Below are 19,709 nucleotides of genomic sequence, written 5' to 3' on the forward strand. Positions count from 1 at the left end.
GGACCCGGCTTTTGGTACCCTGCTAGCTCCCTGCGGACGATCCAGGGCCTGATATAGAAAGGTTTCTGAGCTTGTTGGTTTTTTTTTTTCTTTTTTAATTCAAACTGCCTCACGCAGCTAATTTCTCTTATACAAAAAAGAGCAACAGAGCTGGCCAATATGAGATGGGAGGTTGTTGGGGGAATTTCACAGAAGGGTCCGCGCCATGCCTGGGAGCCAGGGAGGGGGTGGAGAGGGAGGCTTGCTAACCGAACCCCTCGGGTCTGGGCAGCCAGGCAGGATCCCCGTCCGAGGGCCGCTCTGGCTCAGGCCCCGGATTTCCATTATTTTTCTTGGCTTTTGGATACCTCTCTCCTATTGCCCCCCGAAGGTTTAAACCAGTAGCACCATGGAGCTTTTGCTTCCTCATGAGCACATGGGGTACCAGGCAGCACCCCCCACCTTTTAAGAATAAGGCAAGTCCAATCCAAAGCTTGGACGTAGTTGGAACTTGGATGGACCATGACTAGTCAGGGGCTGAGGACCCTGGTCCCTCCCTGTCCCCCTGAGGGTCTTCTCTGGAACCTCAGGGTGAGCCTATGGGAGGCAAAGGGATTTCCTCTACAGGGTTGACCCTCTGGCTTGATCCTGGGAGGTAGAGCTCGGGGTGAAGGGCAAGGCTCCCCTGGCCCTCAGGAAGCTCCCTGGGATGGAAGGAGAGGCCCCTCAGCCTCAGGAAGGTCTGAGCCCCACAAAGGCCAGGGCTGCAGCTGTGAGGTTCAGTGCGTTCCCCTCGGGAGGCTCGCTCTCCCTTTCGGCTTGCTTTCCCCCAATCCACTCCCAAGGCCTCCCTGCCCCTCAGTGCTGCCCGTACATGTCCGCCAACCGAGTGAATCTGGGACCCCAGTCCCTGAGGTAATCGTAGTCTTGGTCTTCATCCCCCAAGCTTGAGAGGATGGAGCTGAGAGTTCCTGCCAGAGAGCCTTCTCCCTCGTAGTCGTAGATGAGCGCCGTGTCGTAGGGCGGAACGCTGGGGTCGTTGTCAGCGGCTTCTAGGCCCTGGGGACACGGGACGGGAGAGTTGGGTTGGTGGGGGTTCCGGGCCAGTGCCCCAAGGACGGAAAAGCCAGAGCAAAATTAGCTGAAAACAACTGGGAAGGCCGAGGTGCAGGTAAGAGGAATTATATGGAGGGGAGGCACTCCTTACGCTTTCTGGTCTCGGGATCCCTTTATGCTCTTAGAAAAGCATCGAGCTTCTGTTTGTGTGTTAATCTACTGACGGTCTCTGCAGTAGGAACTAAAACATGTCAGCAGCATCATTATTATGCAGGCCCCGCGGAGGGTCTGGGGGACCCACGAGGTCCCCGACAACACGGAATTGCTGAGATGGTGTATCGGAGAGTCAGAATGAAATGATTTTTTTGCATTACGTGCTGTTTGTTTTTATTGTTCCCTTTCCTCAAGCTCACCAGTAGATTGGGAGAGATGGGAGGCCCTCGGGAAACTAAGGCAGGAGCCTGCCTCCCAGGGCCTGGGAGGATTAGCCATAAGAAGCGGGAAACACGCCATTAATGGGGTCTGTGAAATACACGTCAGGAGGACACTGTAAGGGGTCCATAAGGGAGGCAATGGGAAACTCTGATGGGGTTTTTACAAAGCTTATGTAAAAGGAGTTTTTTCTGTCCATCTCCCTGTGGGGGTGGCTACAAACTGGGAGGTTTGGGAGGTGAAAGTCCCCAAGGACCAGGAGGCTCCATCTCTGGATCCGCCCTGGGAACACTTACGTTGCTGATGAAGTCGGCAATGTCCGAGGGGCTGGTGGGCAGGGCCCGGGAGGGCTGGGCCGGAATCCGGTGGTAGGGGGCGTCCTTGCGGAGGGGCTGTCTCCCCCGAAAAGCCGTCTGAGGCACCAGCTCGGTGGGATGGCGAAGCTGGTTTATGTCATAGGCGTCCTGTAGCATGGGACAAACAACGTGAGCAGCGCCCTTTCCCTGCCCAGCAGAACCGCTCACGTGCCCACTCGGACCGCTCGCAGCCTTCTGGGCCAGGGGAGTCGGACCTTGATAAACGGCACATGGGATCGCCAGAGCCTGAGAAACGGGCCAGTAACTCTGGGACCTTGGTCTCCTTGTGTGTCCGTTTCCTCCCCTACAGGGCAGGGAAGGCAGCTGGAGAGTCCCTCCGGTTCTGAATCCTGGGACGTGACCGTTTCCCGTTACGGGGTGGGCTGTGGTGCTGCTGTGGCAGCAGGACCCGAGGGTACCCGCCGGCGCCCCACTTGTGCAGCCCTTGCCAGCAGGCCCCCTTCGCTAGCAATACAAAGTCTGGGTGCGTTCCCTGGCTGAGCCGGGGGGGAGGCTGAGCCCTAGTGGGTAACTGACCAGCGCTTGTGGGGCATTCTGCCTCCGGGGCTCCCCCACTGATCCTTGCTGGGAACTTTGGATTTTCCACCCAAGTTAGAGATATCCCCCACATGAGGGAACATTTACAGTGCTTCGCAAACCTTACAATGTACATAGACACAAGCTGTTTAAATTAGGATTATGGGACTTGGAGAAATTCAGTTACCAGTCTGGGGTTCCTGGGAGAAGGCCCAACACTATCTAGGCCTTTGTCCTTGGGTCCTGGTCCATCTCCAAACCCCCTTCCCTATTTCTCCCCATTTCCAGGTGGTCCTCCTTCTCCTCTTCCCCACGGTCACCTAGTCATTCTCCCTCCTCTTCCCCCCCCCCCACAGTTCCCTTCTCTCCTTCCCAGACCCACCTCCTCTCTCTCCCCCCTCCCCCTTCCTCACCTGATCCTCCTCTCCCCCTCCCTGCTCATCATAGTTGAGGATGTTGTCCCGAACATCATCCGGCAGCCCGTCCAGCAGCCCCTTCTCCCGAACTCGCTGGCGAAAGCGCTCAAAGATGGCCACCAGCAATATAAGCACTGTCCCCGGGGAAGGAAGCTCCCATGGGTATGGAGGGGAAGAGCCAAGGGCCCCCAAATGGGGAGTAGGGGGTCTCTGGGGGTCCCTATGGGGAGGTGGGGGAGGATCTGGGAGAGACCCCACGGAGGAGCTGGGGGCGTCAGGCTAAGACAGATGAGACCTCTAGGAAGATGGGGGGAGATGGGGAACGTTCACTCACAGAGTAGAAGGATGACGCTGGTCAGGACGATGACCAGGGCCACCAGGCTGATGCCGGCCCCCCCACCCAGCAGGGCGGCCGCCCCAGGAGTGCAGACTCCGGCCTCTCCGCAGCGACACACGGTCACGTTGAGCAGCTGCTCCAGCTGCTGGGGGGGCTGCCCCGAGTCCTGGAGCAGGAGGGCCAGACTGTACAGCCCCTCCTGAGTCTCCGTCCGCAATCGTAACCAGGCGTGAGTCACTGGGAAGAGAGGAGTTATTGGGGGAGGGCATGGGGGAGAACAGCCCCCCATCCCTTTGTCAGCAGCCCCTCTCCCCCCAGCTCCTCCTCTTCTGTCCATCCCCATCCTACCCTCTGCCAAGTCATCATGTACCAGGCCCAGAGGCCTGCGTTACGGTCCCAGCTGCTGGGCGCTGACACTTTGAATAAATCGTTTACTTTTTCAGCCTACTGAGGATGGCTGATCATCCTCACGGTTGGTCTGCTGGTTCTTGCGCCCCCATGGGCGGTCTTCGTTCTAATAGCTGGCACGTAGGGGGGCTCTCCCCGTGAGTCCCCACCTGACCCCCCATGGCGCCCTCTGAGTCCACTGTCAGTATCGGTTCCTCCTCAGGGAGGTTCCTGATCCAGCTCGATGGGACCCCGTCGGAGGTCTCACTGACCCTGGCCCTGTTACATGGCCCCTTTGCCTCCAGCGGCCCCTCCTTTTCTCTCCAAAGCCCCCAGACCCATTGAATGTGGTCCCTGAGCGCGTTACGTGACTTTGGAAGGGCTGGCACTCACCGTTGAGTTGGCTGATGCTCCAGTTTCTGGCCAGCTCGGGGGAGCTGGGGCTCAGCTGGAAGTGGAAGGGGGCCCCGTGGGGGGGCAGGTCCTCGTCGGTAGCCCCGAGGATGAGCCCAGACCCCTGGCTGGGGTCGCTGCACAGGGTGCCGGTGGGTGAGGTCAGCAGGGGAGCGTGGTCGTTGACCTCCAGAATCTCGATGGAGAGGGTGCCCGTGGCTGTGCGAGCCGGGGAGGCTGGGGGCGCAGGAGCGGGGCTGCCCGTCATTTCTGGGCCTGGGGACTCCGCCCGCCCCAGACCTCTGTCCCGTCACACAACTGTGAGCTTCTGGGACTGCTTGGGGATGGGAAAATCTTTTCTCTGTTAAACACCCACCACTGTCCTGGCATTGGAGGGGGTGTTTCTGCTTAGAAAGGGCCAGAGTGAATGCCTCGGTAGGTCCCGTCCATGGCATGGAAAAGCTCAGCTAAAGACCCTACAGAGTCTCTCTAGCCCCAACAGGCTGTGCTGCCCCCCAGTGGGCCCCACAAATTCACACTGAAACCCCAAATCCTTGCAGCTGAAAGGCCCCATCTTCCTTGGACCGGGACCCCAAGACCAGGGGGCTCCTATGCCCCCCCCCCCACATGCAGACCTGGTCCTTGCAGACCTGAACGTAACCTATGAAGTTCAAGGCCGTCTCTGCCTATTGACTTTGGAGCCTATGGTTTTCCATGGGGTAATGGAGCCCCCCCATTCCCTCACCATCATCACTGGCCAGAATAATGGCCCTGTACCAGCCGTCTTTGAGGAAGGGCGAGGCTGGATTGATGGCGCGCTTGGTCTGGATCCGCCCAGTGGCCCGGTCCACTTGAAGCCAGTCCTCGGGGTCGTAATCCTTAAAGTAACTGGGTAAGGGTGGGGAGAGTCAGATGTTCGGGGGCCTGGGCTTGCGCTTCACGTGGGCGCTCTTCCACGCCCAGAGGCAAGCTTTGTGGGCGCGCCCTGGCTGCCCCGGCCTCAAGCCCCCCACCTCCTCCGGCACCCACCTGACACGCTGATGTTGCCGGGTGTCCGGGTCTCGCGCCGAGAAGGTGGCCACGGTGGTCCCGGGCGCAGCCCCCTCGGCCACACTGGCTCGCAGAGGGTTGCTGTGGAAGACGGGCGGCTCGTTCACGTCGCGGACCTCCACCGTCACTGCGGCCGAGCCCCGCGCAGCCTTGGGGGCGGCCGCCTGCAGGGGGGCCTCGTTCTGCACCGCCACTCGAAGCTGGTACCGCTCCCTGCTCTCGTGGTCCAAGGGCTGTGGGAACCACAGGGGCCCGGCTGCTGCCGTCAAGAGCCTCCGTCTCCTTCCTCCCTGCCCCAATACACGGGGCTCTGGACACACATTTGTGAGCCTGGGGGCTTATCTAGGGCCGTGTCACATTTTTCCTCCCAAACACTAACAAGTCTGGATGCAAGTAAAACAACCCCCAAATTCTGGAATAATGGGGCAGAAGCTGCAGGCTCCGGGACGAGATAGGTTCCCCTCCCCCATTTCTCATTCCTTCTTCCCTTCCTGGAGGGCAGTCTTCCTATCCCCAGTGCCTGGCACATAGGAGGCGCTTAATAAGTGCACATTGATTAATGAGAGTACATGGCAGTCTGCTGGAGTAAAGGGCAGGTTTCCTAGGGAGAGTGGTAATGAGACGGTTCCAGGCAAGGAGCCAAGAACCCAGCTCCCAAAACTGGCTGGGAAATGAGTCAGGACTCACCGCCCATCCCTCATCTGGGGAGGGTCAGTGAATCAGAGGATTCCCCGCCCCTCCCCTTCTCCCCCCTCTCCCCCGTGGTACAGTCCGCATCCCGGTCTTGCTCACCTTCACCACAGACAGGATGCCGTCGTTGGTCTTGGGGTCTGTACGAATGGCAAACTGCCCGTTGGGGTCTCCCTCCAGAATGGTGAACTTGGCCACCCAGTTGGGAGAACCGGGAAGGTCCTTGTCCTGAACTTCGAGCCTCCCCACATCTATGCCGCCCACGGCCTCGTCGGCTCTCACGGAGAACTAGGAGACACCCCAGTGCCCAGTTACTGCCTGGGAAGGACAGGGCAGTGGGAGGATGGGGAGCCCTGCAGGGACTGGATTTTGCCTTTGGTGATCTCGAAGTCACCCTCTCCAGGCTTCAATTCCCTTCTCTTATTATTTATATAATTTATAATTGTTTAATAATTATTATATATTATTTTCAAATATATTATTATTTATCGAATAGTTTATTGAAAATTAGAAATGGTTTTGTTGAAAGGTCACTTTCTCAGTAGCAGAACATGACGCAACTTTGTTAGGTTGCTTCAGCCAGCACTGATGAATTAGAAAGGAAAATTCTTCAATGAATCGGGTGTTTAGGAGTAACTGAAGAGGGCATCTGCAAAATGCTTTATAAAATGAAGCCTAAGACACACGAGACACTATGTTTCTTTGCTTTATCTTTAAAGGGAAAGGGTTTTTGTTTTTGTTTTTTCTTTTCCGCAGAGTGATGTCAAAGAGAAATTTGAACTAGTTAAGTTATTGTGGAAGTTAAGCTATACATTGCACTGATTAACTATATGCTTTCTCAACTGGATATATGTCAGTTTATCTGCATTAACCCACAACTAGCTTTAAATGCCCCAACTGCCACATAATTAGTGAATTACAATTTCCATATCTTAAAAAATTAGGATTATAATAGCTGTATTCTATATTTCATGGAGTTGTTTTGAGGGAAGTGCTCTGCGAGCCTGAAAACCCTATATGAACATGAGCCGCTTTTATTATTCCGGCTCCAAACAAGGCTGAACATCTCTGGGCAGGTAAGACACATTTCTGAATCTAGTCCTAGTGAGCCTCAGCTGCCTAACAAGCTATTTCAAACTGGACATCCTCGAGGTATCTCAAACTCTACATTTCCAAAACAGAATTCATGATTTTTACACTCAAACCCACCCATTACCATCCAGGGGAGCTGCCTTTTCACAGGCTGCCCAAGATCATAAGTCTAATATTCTCTTTAACCCTCCATTCTTTTTTTTTTTTTAACGGTATTTTATTTTATTTTTTAAATACATGCAAACATCTGGGGGGAGGAGTAGGGGAAGAGGGGAAATTGGGACACAAGGTTTTGTAAGGGTTAATGTTGAAAAATTATCCATGCATATGTTTTGAAAATAAAAAGCTTTAATTTAAAGAAGAGCCCCAAATAAATAAATACATGCAAAGATAGTTTTCAGCATTCACCTTCACAAAACCTCCTTTTCCAGTTTTTTCTCTCTCCTCCCTCCTCCCCAAGGCAGCAAGCAAACTGATCTAAAGATATTTCCGTATTCCCTTGACCCTTCACTCTTACCACGCATATCAGACCATCTGCTAACACTCATCATTTCTATCCCTATCACTTCTCACCAATAGAATCCTGCCTTTCTATTCACGTAGCTCCAACCCTAGTGCGGGCCCTCATAACTTCCCAAGTGATCTATCCTAATGGCTTCCTATTTGATCATCCTGCTTTTTCCCTTTTCAATCCATATTCCACAAATCTGCCAGTGGGATTTTCACTCTCTTGCTCTATAAACCTCAGTGGTTCCCTCTTATCTCTAAGGTCAAATATAAACGCCTCCATTACGCCTTTAAAGCCCTTTATAAGCCAGCCCCCCCCCCCTTCCAAACTCTTAGCAAGTGCACGGCACATAGTGTACTTAATCAATGCTTATCAATTGATTGACGCCCCTTTGTGACTCTCAACCACGAGACAAATCCCACCCATGACTAAGTTCTTTAAAGATTTCTGAAAGAGAAATCTCGGTGCTAAGACCAGGACTGGCTTTGGGAGTGGAGAAGAATCTGAAATTCTCACGGTGACCGGTTGGGCCAGGTGTGGGAACAGGGGAGGGAGAGGAAAAAGGGGCGATACCTCCTCCCTAGTGAATTCCGGGGCATTGTCATTGATGTCGTCCACGTAGATGATGGCTGTGGCAGTGTTGGTGAGCCCATCCCCAGACATATCGGCCACCTGCAGAGTCAGATTGTACACTCCAACCACCTGGGGGACCGGAAAGAAGATCACCAATGACGGAGAGACCAGAAATAAAGGCACCATCTTAGGTAGCTGGGAAAGGTCATCAGCCATTTCGAGAGCAGCCTGATTGTCAGGGCTGGGGGATGGCTGGATTACAGAATGAGGAGGGGGATAAAAGATTCAGAATCTCCAGACCAGGGGTTCTCCTGTGGGAAGGACAGCGCCTTGCACCCCCCAGCTCATGCTCCTCAGGGCCCTCACCTCTCTATCCAGCCCCACTTGCACGGTTCGGATCTCCCCCGTGTGCTCATCAATGCTGAAGAGCTCTGTCTCGCCCTGGTCCAGAATGGAGTACCTCAGGGCTGCGTTGTCTGTGTCTGGGTCATCAGCATCCGTAGCTTCGGCCTTTGTTATGTAGGTGCCTGGGAGGGACAGACGTGCTGACTTCCAGCTAAGCAGAACAAGGCCCCCAAACCCTCCGAGCTGAAAAGTCACTCACTCAGCACCCCAGAAATTGGGGTACAAACAGATCTACCGGATCAGACCAAAAAGAACCAATAGAAAACGCTGGGGAGCCTGGTGGACATTCCAGTACCACGGAGAGGGGCAGTTATTGGGAAAGGTCCCAATGTCAACCGGGGCCATTACAGTGAAAGGGCTGAGGCTGGTGGTTCTCCAGTATTTGAACAAACAACATTAGCTCAATGTTTTCCAATCTGTTGAAGCCTGTGATTTTACTGGAGCTGATTGGGGAGGGAGATGGAATTCAATTTCAATAAAGAAATCATCCGATAGCCAACATAAACAATTCTAGTGATGAGATTAACTCTAGTCTGGGAGTCAAACCACTGATCTTATTATATTTACATATATCATCACTGCCCAGGGCTTTCTGATAAGCTTGGAGGGGAAAGGTCATTATCCTCTATTGGGAAGATTTCAGCTCTTTTGCTATAAATACATTGCAGGTAGTTTATTTTCCAAAGCTTTCTATTTTTGTGTCTTTGGAAACATTTTTAAGTTTTGGAAACTCCTGATGAAATATGGTTGTTTACCTAGGTGATCTCTGACCTGATTTTAATGTTTATTTTCACAGAGCTCTTCCCCTTTGGGGAAACCAGATTATCATAGCCTACCCAGGGCCTTTCCCCCAGGGGCACATGGGAATTTCAGGGGAGGAGAGAGCTGGCCAGCCTCACCTGGGATGGCTCCCTCCAGGATGTGGCCAGTGAATACTTCCTGTTGGAAGACAGGCCGGTTGTCATTCTGATCCACTACCACGATTTCCAGGTCAGTTGGGTCCTCCAGGGTGGATCCTCCCAGGTCCAAGGCAAAAGCTTTTAGCTAAGCGAGAAGAAAGCTGGGGTTGGCTCCCTGGGTACTTTGACGGAGCAGCCGTGTAGGGAGCGCAAGAGCTGGGGACAGAAATCCAGAGACCGAAATCCAGAGACTTTGGGAAGGTTACTTAACACTACACTGCATCACGGGATTCTCATCTGTTTAGCAGAAGAGAGTTCACTTATTTATCTCTGGATGGGTTCTGGGTAAGTCTGACTTTGGATTGTAGTCTCTAGAGCTAGAAGCTGGGTGTCTCGGGTGGCTTTTCTGCTGGGCCCAAGAACAGGTCAAGAGTAGTGGGCAGAAGGATGTGGGAGCATTGGGCTGTGGGGTCTGGATTAGGCTAGAACAGGCTCCTCCTGGAAGCAGCCCTTACCCTGAAGTGGTCAGTCTTCTCTCGGTCCAGCATGGCATTGAGGAACACCTTGCCAGTAAACTTATCGATGGAGAAAATTCCAAAAGGCTCTTCGTCTACTCCCGGGCCCTTGATGCTGTAGATGACACCCCCCAGCTGTTGTTTATCCGATTTGATCTGCTCCGGGAGAGAGAACAGACTGGTAAGACGGGCGAAGCTGGGCTATAGGAGAGGGAGTGTAGGAGGCAGCCAAGTTCAAATCTTACTCTTCCTATTATTCCCTATATGACCTTGAACTAGTCATTTAAAACTTGGTGAGTTCTCAATGTCTTCATCTATAAAGTGATGGCGCTGGATGAGACCTTTCTAACTCTAAATGGGTACTCAGGGATATGGGATGAACCTTTAGAGGCTCCATTTTCCCTGTGATCCTTTCTGGTGAAAGATTATTTATATGACTTTATGTGTATTTTCTGACCTGTAGCCTAGGATTCAGATCCTTTAGAGACTATTTCCTAATAGTAGGGGCTTTCACCCCCCCAAGGGATTCTGGATGAGGTGCCTCAGCTAAAATCCTTCTCATACTTTATGGCTCCTCCTTCCCTAACGCCTCTCCTCCCATCCAAAGCGCTTCCTCAAACTGGTCTTGAACCTTTGGATTCTCCTTTGCCCCATTGCACGTTACCATGTTTTGTACTTATTTATTAGCCTCCCACTTCTATCCCTCCTCTGATTCTTCCCATTAGACCATAAGGTCCTTAAGAGTAGGTACATATTACTTATTTCATCTCTGTATCCTCAGAACCTAGTCTACAAGTGGCAGAGCTTCAGTGTAATTACAAAGCCTGCTTCCTCCTCTGCCCCTGCCCCAGGCCCCCGAGCGCCCCTGCCAACCTGCACCAGGGTGTAGGGAATCCGCTTGTGGTTCTCGGACACGCTGATGGGTGGGATGACCCAGGCTCTCCGGACTCGATTCAGCCCAGCTGGATGTCTCCAGAGATAAAGCGGGCTGGGAGGCACGGTCATCCCCAGGGAGAGCGTGAGACCCTAGAATTAGATGATGGATGGAAAGCATCAGTGGACTGATCTGACTCCCCAGCATGGCTGAGTCACCTTATCCAAAGGCTTTCCCTTAATAGGAAGTGAACTAGGGATACCTCCTAGTATCAGAGGAGACCCCAGAGAAGAAACCTGGGCAGTGAGGGGGCCTTTGCCGGCAGCACAGGTGAGCTTGATGGGAGATTGAGACCTGAACGGACGGCCAAGCCCCGAGTCAGCTGAAAGTGTGGAAGTGTGACCCCCTGAATGAACGGCCAAGCCCTGAGCCAGCTGGGACTGTGACCCACTGAGTGGATGCCAAGCCCTGAGCCAGCAGGAAGTATGACCTCCCCCCCCCCCCAAACTGTGAGCCCAGGAGTTTGGACCTTGGCTGTGGCAAGATGGAAAGAACCTTATTCAACCACAGATTCTGTCTGGTATTAGAGGTAAAGCAGAAAGAGAAATTGAGGGGCAGAAGGGAGGAGAGAGAGAAAAAAAACAGAGGAGGAGGGGGAAAGAGAGACACACACAGAGAGAAACAGAGACAAAGAGCCAGACAGGGAGGAGCGGACCAATTTTACACAGGGCTCTGTGCTGAGAGCTGGCTACAAATACCAGCAAGACAATCTCTCCCTTAAAGAATCTTATGTTCTCTTGTGGCCAGACCTGAAGGGCTGTTAGGGAGTTGATAAAGTCCCATGAGAGATTGAAGCTGAGCTCTGGCATTTTTAGCTGTGGGACTAGGACTGAGTCAGTCTGGCTGGGGCTGTTCTGAGGATCAAATGAGATATAACCAAATTCCCTCCCACTTTTTCCAGCAGATTGCACCCCCCTTATTATCCCCACTTTCTAATCCTTAATCTCTCTGACTAGAAACATGTCTATGCGTCCCATCCTTAAAAAAAACCCTCATTTGCGCCGACCATCCCTGCTGTCATTCTATAGCTTTCCTCCCTTTCATGCTTAACGTTTTTTAACTAAATTTTTATTTTCCCAATTAAATGTAAACAGTTTTAGATTCTTTTTTAAGTTTTGAATTCCAAATTCTTTTCCTCCTTCTCTCTTTCCCCTCTCTCCCTGAGAAAGCAAGCAATTTGATATAGATTATACATGTACAATTATAAAAACATTTCCATACTAGCCATGCAAAAGAAAACTCAGACCAACTGTTCCTCAAAATAATAAAGAACATAAAAAATATGCTTCAATCTGCATTCAAAACCCACCACTTATCTTTCTAGTTGTGGACAGTATTTTTTTTTTTTTTTTTTTTTTGCTGAGGCAATTGGGGTTAAGTGGCTTGCTCAGGGTCACACAGCAGGGCAGTAGTAAGTGAGGCCAGATTTGAACTCAGGTCCTCCTAACTTCAGGGCTGGTGCTCTATCCACTGTGCCACTTAGCTGCCCCATGGACAGTATTTTTAAACATAATCCTTTGGCATTGTCCTGAATCATTGTATTAATAAGAAAAACCTAATTCTTTACAACTAATCATGACACAGTATTCCTGTTAAGGTGAACAATGTCCTGTTCTGCTTAATTCACTTTGCTTCACTTCATGTAAGTCTTCCAGAGTTTTTCTGAAATCATCCTGCTTATCATTTCTTATAGCACAATAGTGATCCATCTCAATTATATACTACAACCCATTTAGCCATTCCCCAGTTGATAGACCTTTTCCCAGTTGATGGACATTCCCCAGTTGATGGGCGTTGCCCAGTTGATGGACATTCCCCAGTTGATGGGCATTGCCCAGTTGATGGACATTCCCCAGTTGATGGACATTTCCCAGTTGATGGACATTCCCCAGTTGATGGGCATTCCCCAGTTGATGGACATTTTCCCGGTCGATGGACATACTCCAGTTGATGGACATTCCCCAGTTGATAGACCTTTCCCCAGTTGATGGGCATTCCCCAGTCAATGGACATTCTCCAGTTGATGGACATCTCCCAGCTGATGGACATTCCCTAGTCGATGGACATTCTCCAGTTGATGGACATTTTCCAGTTGATGGACATTTCCCAGTTTCTAACTCTTTGCCACCACAAAAACCTGCTATAACTATTTTTGCACATGTAGGACCTTTTCCCTTTTTAAAAGGTTTCTTTGAGATCCACACCGAGTAGTGGTATTTGCTGGAACAAAAGGTATGAACAGTTTTATACCCTTTGGGCAGAGTTCCAAATTAGTCTCCAGAATGTTTGGATCAGTTCACAACTCCATGAACAATGAATCAAGGCATGACTAAAATGGCTTGAAAAAGCCATTTAAACTGATGTTTCCACTTCCTCTCCTTTGACTCTCTTTTAAATTCTTTACAATCTGGCTTCCAGCCTTATCACTGAACTAAAGTCAGAGTTAATGGAGTTCTTTTAATTGCCAAACCCAATGTCATTTTCTCAATCTGTGTTTTTGACTTCTCTGCACCCTGTAACATTATTGATCACATCTTCCCAGGTAATCCTTCCTCTGGGTTTTCATGAGCGATTCCCTCTGGTTCAACCTGTCTCTCTGCTTCTTCTCAGTCTCTTTTGCCAGAGCTTCATCCAGGATATTCCCACTAACTATGGCTGTCCCCATGGGCTCGTTCTTGGTCTTCTCTCTCTCTGCTCCCATGTTTGGTGATATCAGTAGCTCCCGCAGATTCAGCGATCATCCTCATGTTGATGACTCTCAGATCCATTTACTTTGCTTTGAAGCTTCCTTCACCTTCCTCAAGAGGCTTTTTCCAGTTCCCTCTACCATTAGTGCCTTATGTCTAATCTTGCCACCATCAAAGCTATAGGTAGCTTGTTTGTTATCTGTGCTCACCAAGGAGCATGTATTAAGAGCCTACTGAGTACTGGACATTTAATACATGCTTACTGATGATATATTTTGTAAACCTTAAAGCTCAAGCTCAGTGTCCAGTATCCAGTAGACACTTAATACATGTTTGTTGATAATATATTTTGTGAAACTTAAAGCGTTATATAAATGTAGTAATATCTCAGTACTCAGTAGGTGCTTAATACATACTTGTTGATAATACATCTTGTAAAACTTAAAGAGCTATATAAATGTAACAAAAGCCCCATATCAAGTAGGTGCTTAATACATGCTTGTTGATAATATACTTTGTAAACCTTAAAATGTGATACAAATGTAGTAATAAAAGTTCTTAGCATACATATAGTGCCTACTATGTGCCAGGTATTTGCTAAATGCTTCATAATTACTATTTCATTGATCCTTGTACTATTATAAATAATAATAATAATAATAATAATACCAATTATTACTAGCATTTCTATAATGGCTACTATGTATCAAGACTTGATAATGCTGGATGGTAGGTGCTATTATAAATAATAATAATAATACCAATTATTACTAACATTTCTATAATGGCTACTATGTATCAAGAACTGTGCTAAGTATTTTCAAGGATCTCATTTGATCCTCAGGATGATTCTTGGGAAGCAGGTGCTATTATTATCCCCATTTTACAGATGAGGAAACTGAGGCAAACAACACTTAAGTGGCTTGCCCAGAGTCACACAGCTAGTAAGCATTTGAGGCTGGACTTCCCGACTCCAGGCTCAGCACTCTGTGCACCTGACAAATGTCTGTTGTTATTATTATTGTTGTTGCTGTTATTTTGATTTTTTTCCTCCCCAGACTCCCACTAGGGGAGCAGCAATAAGATGACAAATCCCTTTCCAAGCTTTGGGCTCATGCTGTTTTGGTCCCTGGGAGGCTCCATCCCTGAGCGACGCTCTCCCTGAAGCTCTACCTCCATGGCGTGCATCTCCTGCTTGCTGCACCCCAACACTCACCACATAGAAATCACAACCCCCACATTCTTGGGGGCTCTGTTGGTGTGAGAAGCCTCAGATTCCCCTAAGCAATAACCTTGGGACAGGGGAAAGAGGGCTAGCCTTGGAACCCCAAACCCAAGTTCCAATTTCCAGCTGGTGATTTTGAGCAGGTCTCTGATTGTCTCATGAGACAGGCCCGGGAGGCCCTTCCAGACCCTAAGCAGCTACGTGTGGAGGGGGCTTCCAGAGGAGCAGGCCTTGATGCCCCGGCTCCTGTGCCCTATTTCCCAGCAGACAGCCCCTTCTCTTCCCTCCTCCTGTCCCAGGGGTGAGAGAGCGACTTCTTTTGTTTCAAAACAACCCTACGGACTTGGCTCCTTCTCTCTCCCCTTGGCTTAGGAGTGAGTAGTCTTTCCAGGGGGGGGAAGAGGGATGTCCCCTGATGAGCCAGAACAGCTGCGGAAAAAACAGCTGGGCTCAAGAACACGGGGATTAACCCCTGGGGGCCCGGCTCCCCCATGAGTCCTCCTGCCCAACCATGTATTTGTAAGAATTCCTATGTACTCCAAGAACTAGGGGTATGGTTAGGGTGGAAAGGGATGGGGTGGGATAGTGGTTAGCAGGGGAGGAGATATGGGACTGCCAGGAAAAGTTGGGTGGGGACGAGAAGGGTTTGTGGCTGTGCGGAGGAGGGGAGGGGTGGGGGCTGAGGATGGGGATGCCTCTTTTGGACCCCCATGGCCAACCTCTGGGGATGTTTCCATTGTTCTTTTCACATTAGTTAGTTCTCCTTTTCCATTCCCCAGCTCCCTGAGGTTCTGGGAAAGAGACCTCCCTAGCGTGGGGGTCAATTTGATCCGTTCCAGGGGAAGCCTTGCCAACCTCCCAGACTGACCTGGATCCTCCTGGAATCTCCAGCAGACCCTTGGCTCCCGGAATGACCTGTTTTCCAACCCCAGGAACATGTGGCTATTTTAGCTGGGAATGAGCCCAGTCTGGAGCACCCAGAGTAGGCACTTGGAGGAAAATGGCCATTCTCTAACCACCTCCTCATCCCCTCTGCCTACGTGTGTGTGTGTGTGTGTGTATCTATACATAAACTCATATGTACCCACGCCCATTCATTAAACACAGAAGGGGGTGGCGGAGCTGGAGTTCTGGTGGCTTTTAGACCCCGAAGACAAGAAAAAGCACTGATTCCACCACAGATTTACAGCTACTGAGATCTCAGGGACACCTCAGCATCCTTATTGTAGAGAAGGAAATAAATTTATAATTTATAAGTAGAACCGTATCATAGACATAATTTATAAAGAGAATATATTTCTAAACATATGTGGAAAATATAATTATATGATAAGGAAACCGAGTCTCAGAGAGTTATAAATGACTTGCCTAAGTGAGTCGATCAGGGAACATTTACTGAGACCCTATGAGCCAGGTATTGTGCCAGGGACACAAACATGTCTTCAAAATGCTTCCTATTGGCAGCATGCGGGTGGGGAAGCTGAAAAGCAGTGTTAGGTCCCAGAAGTGATAAGCCGTCTTTCAGCCGTACTATCCCGCCTCCTTGAGGGGAACATTCCCATTTTGTAGAAAAGAAAACTGAGGATCAGAAAGCTTCGGCAAATCTCTCCACTTCCAAGCCGGTGATCCTGACCATCTCTGTGCCAAGGAAGGGGGACAGCCGGAGTTCTAGCTCCGACATGACCCGTCAGGGCCGCCTTCGGCGCCTGGCCCCAGCTTCTGGGACATCCTGACGGACGCTCTCTTGCTGCTCCGGAGTTCTCTGGTTCTCTCCCAGTCCCAGGCTGGTTCCTTTAGAACATAAAGGGCCCCCTTGCCTGGTTCTGAAGCCCTGGGTCCCGCCGTCGGGGAGGGATTGCTCCGACTTTAAGCAGCATCCATGCCGAGGTGCAATTCCCCGAGCAGAGGCCTCCCCTCAAGCCTCCGTCCTTGGGCCTCCGGGTGAGTGAGTCAGGCAGCGGGAGGAGGCCGGGCCGGGGCTGGGGGCTTGGAAGGAAAAAGATGGAGAAAGGGAAGGGACGAGGAGGCTGTCCCAGGCCGGGAAACGTGGCCTGCCTGGGAGGCTGCGAGGGGACTCCCCTCTGTCCTGCTCTTTTGGGAGGCTGGATATTCTAGAACTTGCTCCATGCTGGGAAGGCCCTGAGGAGGGGACCTGCCCCCGTGGGCCCGGGACTGCACGTGGTAGGCCTCCCTCTCTGAGGGGAAATGGGCTCCGGGGCCCGAACGGCCTGGAGGAGGGAGCCAGAGGAGAGGACGGCTCCAGCTTTGTTCTCATCTCAGCCCCCTTTGGGAGCCAGAGGATCATTCTCCAGGCCTGGAGCAGATGGCACAACGGCTGGCTCAGCCAAGCTGGCCTGGGGGGAGCCGGTCTGGCTGTGGGAGGGGCCTGTCAGCGAGCCGGGGGCTCGGGCCCACGCAGCGGGGACAGAACCGAGAGGCCCCATGAGCTCGTCCAGGGCAGCCTTCTCGGAACACCCCTGTTTCAGCCCCAGGGCTCCCCCAAGGCTGAGGCGCCCATGTTAGGGCCTGAAAGCGTCCCTTCTTCCATGGGGATTCCTGTTAAAATGATGTTGGGAGGAGGAGGCAGTACTTAACGCGAATGAATGACACTCTAATGGTGGAATTTCAGGCACGGTGACAGACCGGCTTTAGACCAATAGTCCCCCTATGTGGGAGCCACATTGGCTCAGGGAGACCCTCCCTCCCTCCCCCTCTGCACAGCTGAGCACAATTCCATTCCCCCACCCCAAAGGGGAGGAAGGGGTCAAAGAAGTGTGGGGGGAGATCTGGAATGGAGCCCCCACCCCTGCCTGACCACATTCTAACATGGGGGATGGAGGAAGACTTGGAAAGTTAGAAGAAAGCATGCGAAGGGCTGCACGGCTGCACTGCCAGCAGCTGGGGTCCACATTACAAGCATATTTCTCCCTCCCAACTCATCCATTTTCCAACAGGTGATGGAGCCTCCTTTCCCCTCCCCCCTTCCTCATAGCCACTTTAAAAAACATCTCCTCCTCCCCCATCCCCAAACCACTATCTAGGTGAGCGGGTCTCATTCTTTCTCTGACCCAGGGGAAAAGGGCAGGCCTGGCCTTAGTCAGGGGGCCCTGGGGAGAAATCGGCCTCCTGCACCTTCCCACCAGCCCGGGCCGTGAGAATCCAAGCCAAGATGGGCTGGGCTGGCTCAGAGCCCATGGCTTGTCTTGTCACTGTTTCAAAAGAGACAGCAGAGAATCATGGAGAGTGACCTGAATTGGGAGGGTGGAAGGCCTGCCACAGGTTCTGCTGTTGGCCCATACTGGGTGTGTGACCCTGAGCAAACTAGGGAACTTCTCACTGCCCCAGGAGGCTTTCCAGGGGAAAAAGTTAGAGATGAATTAGTTCCTACTCCAAGGAAAGCACAAGTCTAATTTTCCTCTTTCCTTCCTTCCTTCCTTCCTTCCTTCCTTCCTTCCTTCCTTCCTTCCTTCCTTCCTTCCTTCCTTCCTTCCTTCCTTCCTTCCTTTCCTTTCCTTTCCTTTCCTTCCTTCCTTCCTTCCTTCCTTCCTTCCTTCCTTCCTTCCTTCCTTCCTTCCTTCCTTCCTTCCTTCCTTCCTTCCTTCCTTCCTTCCCTCCCTCCCTCCCTCCCTTTCCTTCCTTCCTTCCTTCCTTCCTTCCTTCCTTCCTTCCTTCCTTCCTTCCTCCTTCCTTCCTTCCTTCCTTCCTTCCTTCCTTCCTTCCTTCCTTCCTTCCTTCCTTCCTTTTTTGTCTGTCTCTTTCTCCAAAATATAGGATTATAGATTCATAGCTGAAAGGGAGCTTAGCTGGACCTCTAGCTCTGTCCAGGGTTGCCCAGGAGATATGCAGAGAAAGCCCACAGTGAGAAATCTGTCTGGCACGGGGTCCCCAGGGGTCTACGTATTTTCTAAAACAAATGAGCCAGTTTCAATAGTAGAGCACCCAATGTCAGGGAAACAAAGCCAGGCTTCCTATCATTTAGGCCCTGGTGCTGGAGCTTTTCCCTCACTGGCGATCAGGAGGCTGCTGGCAGGCCAGAAGAGTTTCCCTCCCCGGAGCATCCACCATGCGACTGGCACAGTGCCTCCCATTTACCATCTCCGGGCTGGGCAGTTTCTGCGTCAGCCCGCCTGCATTAGGGGGATGACTGCCGCTTGCTGGCTGTTCGGGCCTCCCAGATCCCCAGGCCACCCTCCAGCCCCTTTGGAGACTCTCCTCATCTCAGCCCCGCCTCCTGTCCTCTTCAGGCAAGACTCTGCTTCCAGCCTCTTAAGGCTTGGGGGGTGGGATGGGGGGGAAGGGGGCAGAAAGCACCAACCAAGGAGGTGGGGCAGGGGAGGGGGCCAAGGAGATCCCGGCCCATTTCCGCAGGGTTCATTAAATCTCTTCACAAATCATTGCCTGTTTGTGCTCTTAATATCTCAGGCAGCCAGCAGACGTTATTCTGAAGCAGAACAGCGCACTGAGAAGCTAAAAACCAATAGAACACAGGCGGGCTGACAGTCTCCCAGGCTGGAAAACACCTTCTGGGTCATTCCCCTCGGCCTCAGAGCAGACGCATCAGCAGGCTGGAAGTCAGAAGGCCGAAGTTCCAAATCTGGCTCTTCTGCTCATAAGGTCACTAACTTTCTCCTCCTTAGTTCTCTCATCTGTAAAATGAGGATGTTATTAGAACCCACCTCCCAGACTCGTTGTAAGAGTCAAACAAGGTATCTGTGATGTTTAACAGAGGGTCTGGCAGGTAGTCAGTTCTTAATCAATACTTGTTTCCTTCCTTCCTTTTTCTTTCTTGTCTTATTTTTTCTTTCTTTCTTTTCTTCCTCCTCCCTCCCTCCCTCCCTCCCTTCCTCCCTTCCTTCTTTCCTTCTTTCCTTCCTTCCTTCCTTCCTTCCTTCCTTCCTTCCTTCCTTCCTTCCTTCCTTCCTTCCTTCCTTCCTTCCTTCCTTCCTTCTTTGCTTCCTTCCTTCCTCCATTTTCTTCTCTCCCTTTTTTCTCCCTATCTTTCTCCTATTTCTTGCCTTTGTACTGACCACACCTCAAGCAGACAAGGATACACTCCAAGTTTGGAGCTCTTCTCTAAGGAGGAATTCATATCCACTCCCTTGCCAACCTTCTCTACTATCTTTTAGAAAGTCCTTCTTTAGATCTAACTCAAATCCCTTGAAATCTAATTTCTTTTTCTTCCTGTTCTGTTCTATTCAGAGCCGAATTGTACTTTCCTGTCCCTTCACTTCCTGCTTC

The 19,709-nt window shown here is 51.2% G+C and overlaps 1 protein-coding gene across 1 annotated transcript in view; it reads right to left on the reverse strand.

Annotated features, from left to right (window-relative positions):
• Positions 1 to 71: 71 nt before the first annotated feature.
• Positions 72 to 19,709, reverse strand: part of CDH15 (cadherin 15) — a 30,027-nt gene continuing 10,389 nt past the window's right edge. The window contains exons 2-14 of the mRNA XM_051974769.1: positions 10,499 to 10,651; positions 9,626 to 9,781; positions 9,111 to 9,255; positions 8,173 to 8,333; positions 7,807 to 7,935; positions 5,736 to 5,921; positions 4,923 to 5,176; positions 4,639 to 4,781; positions 3,894 to 4,130; positions 3,111 to 3,350; positions 2,774 to 2,910; positions 1,764 to 1,931; positions 72 to 1,038 (exon numbers count right to left, since the gene is read on the reverse strand). Of these exons, the coding sequence (XP_051830729.1) occupies positions 838 to 1,038; positions 1,764 to 1,931; positions 2,774 to 2,910; positions 3,111 to 3,350; positions 3,894 to 4,130; positions 4,639 to 4,781; positions 4,923 to 5,176; positions 5,736 to 5,921; positions 7,807 to 7,935; positions 8,173 to 8,333; positions 9,111 to 9,255; positions 9,626 to 9,781; positions 10,499 to 10,651 (2,310 nt within the window). The 3' untranslated portion in view covers positions 72 to 837. The remainder of the gene's footprint in view (positions 1,039 to 1,763; positions 1,932 to 2,773; positions 2,911 to 3,110; positions 3,351 to 3,893; positions 4,131 to 4,638; positions 4,782 to 4,922; positions 5,177 to 5,735; positions 5,922 to 7,806; positions 7,936 to 8,172; positions 8,334 to 9,110; positions 9,256 to 9,625; positions 9,782 to 10,498; positions 10,652 to 19,709) is intronic.

The sequence above is a fragment of the Antechinus flavipes genome, chromosome 2 (assembly GCF_016432865.1).
Source record: "Antechinus flavipes isolate AdamAnt ecotype Samford, QLD, Australia chromosome 2, AdamAnt_v2, whole genome shotgun sequence".
In the NCBI taxonomy this organism is placed as follows: domain Eukaryota; kingdom Metazoa; phylum Chordata; class Mammalia; order Dasyuromorphia; family Dasyuridae; genus Antechinus; species Antechinus flavipes.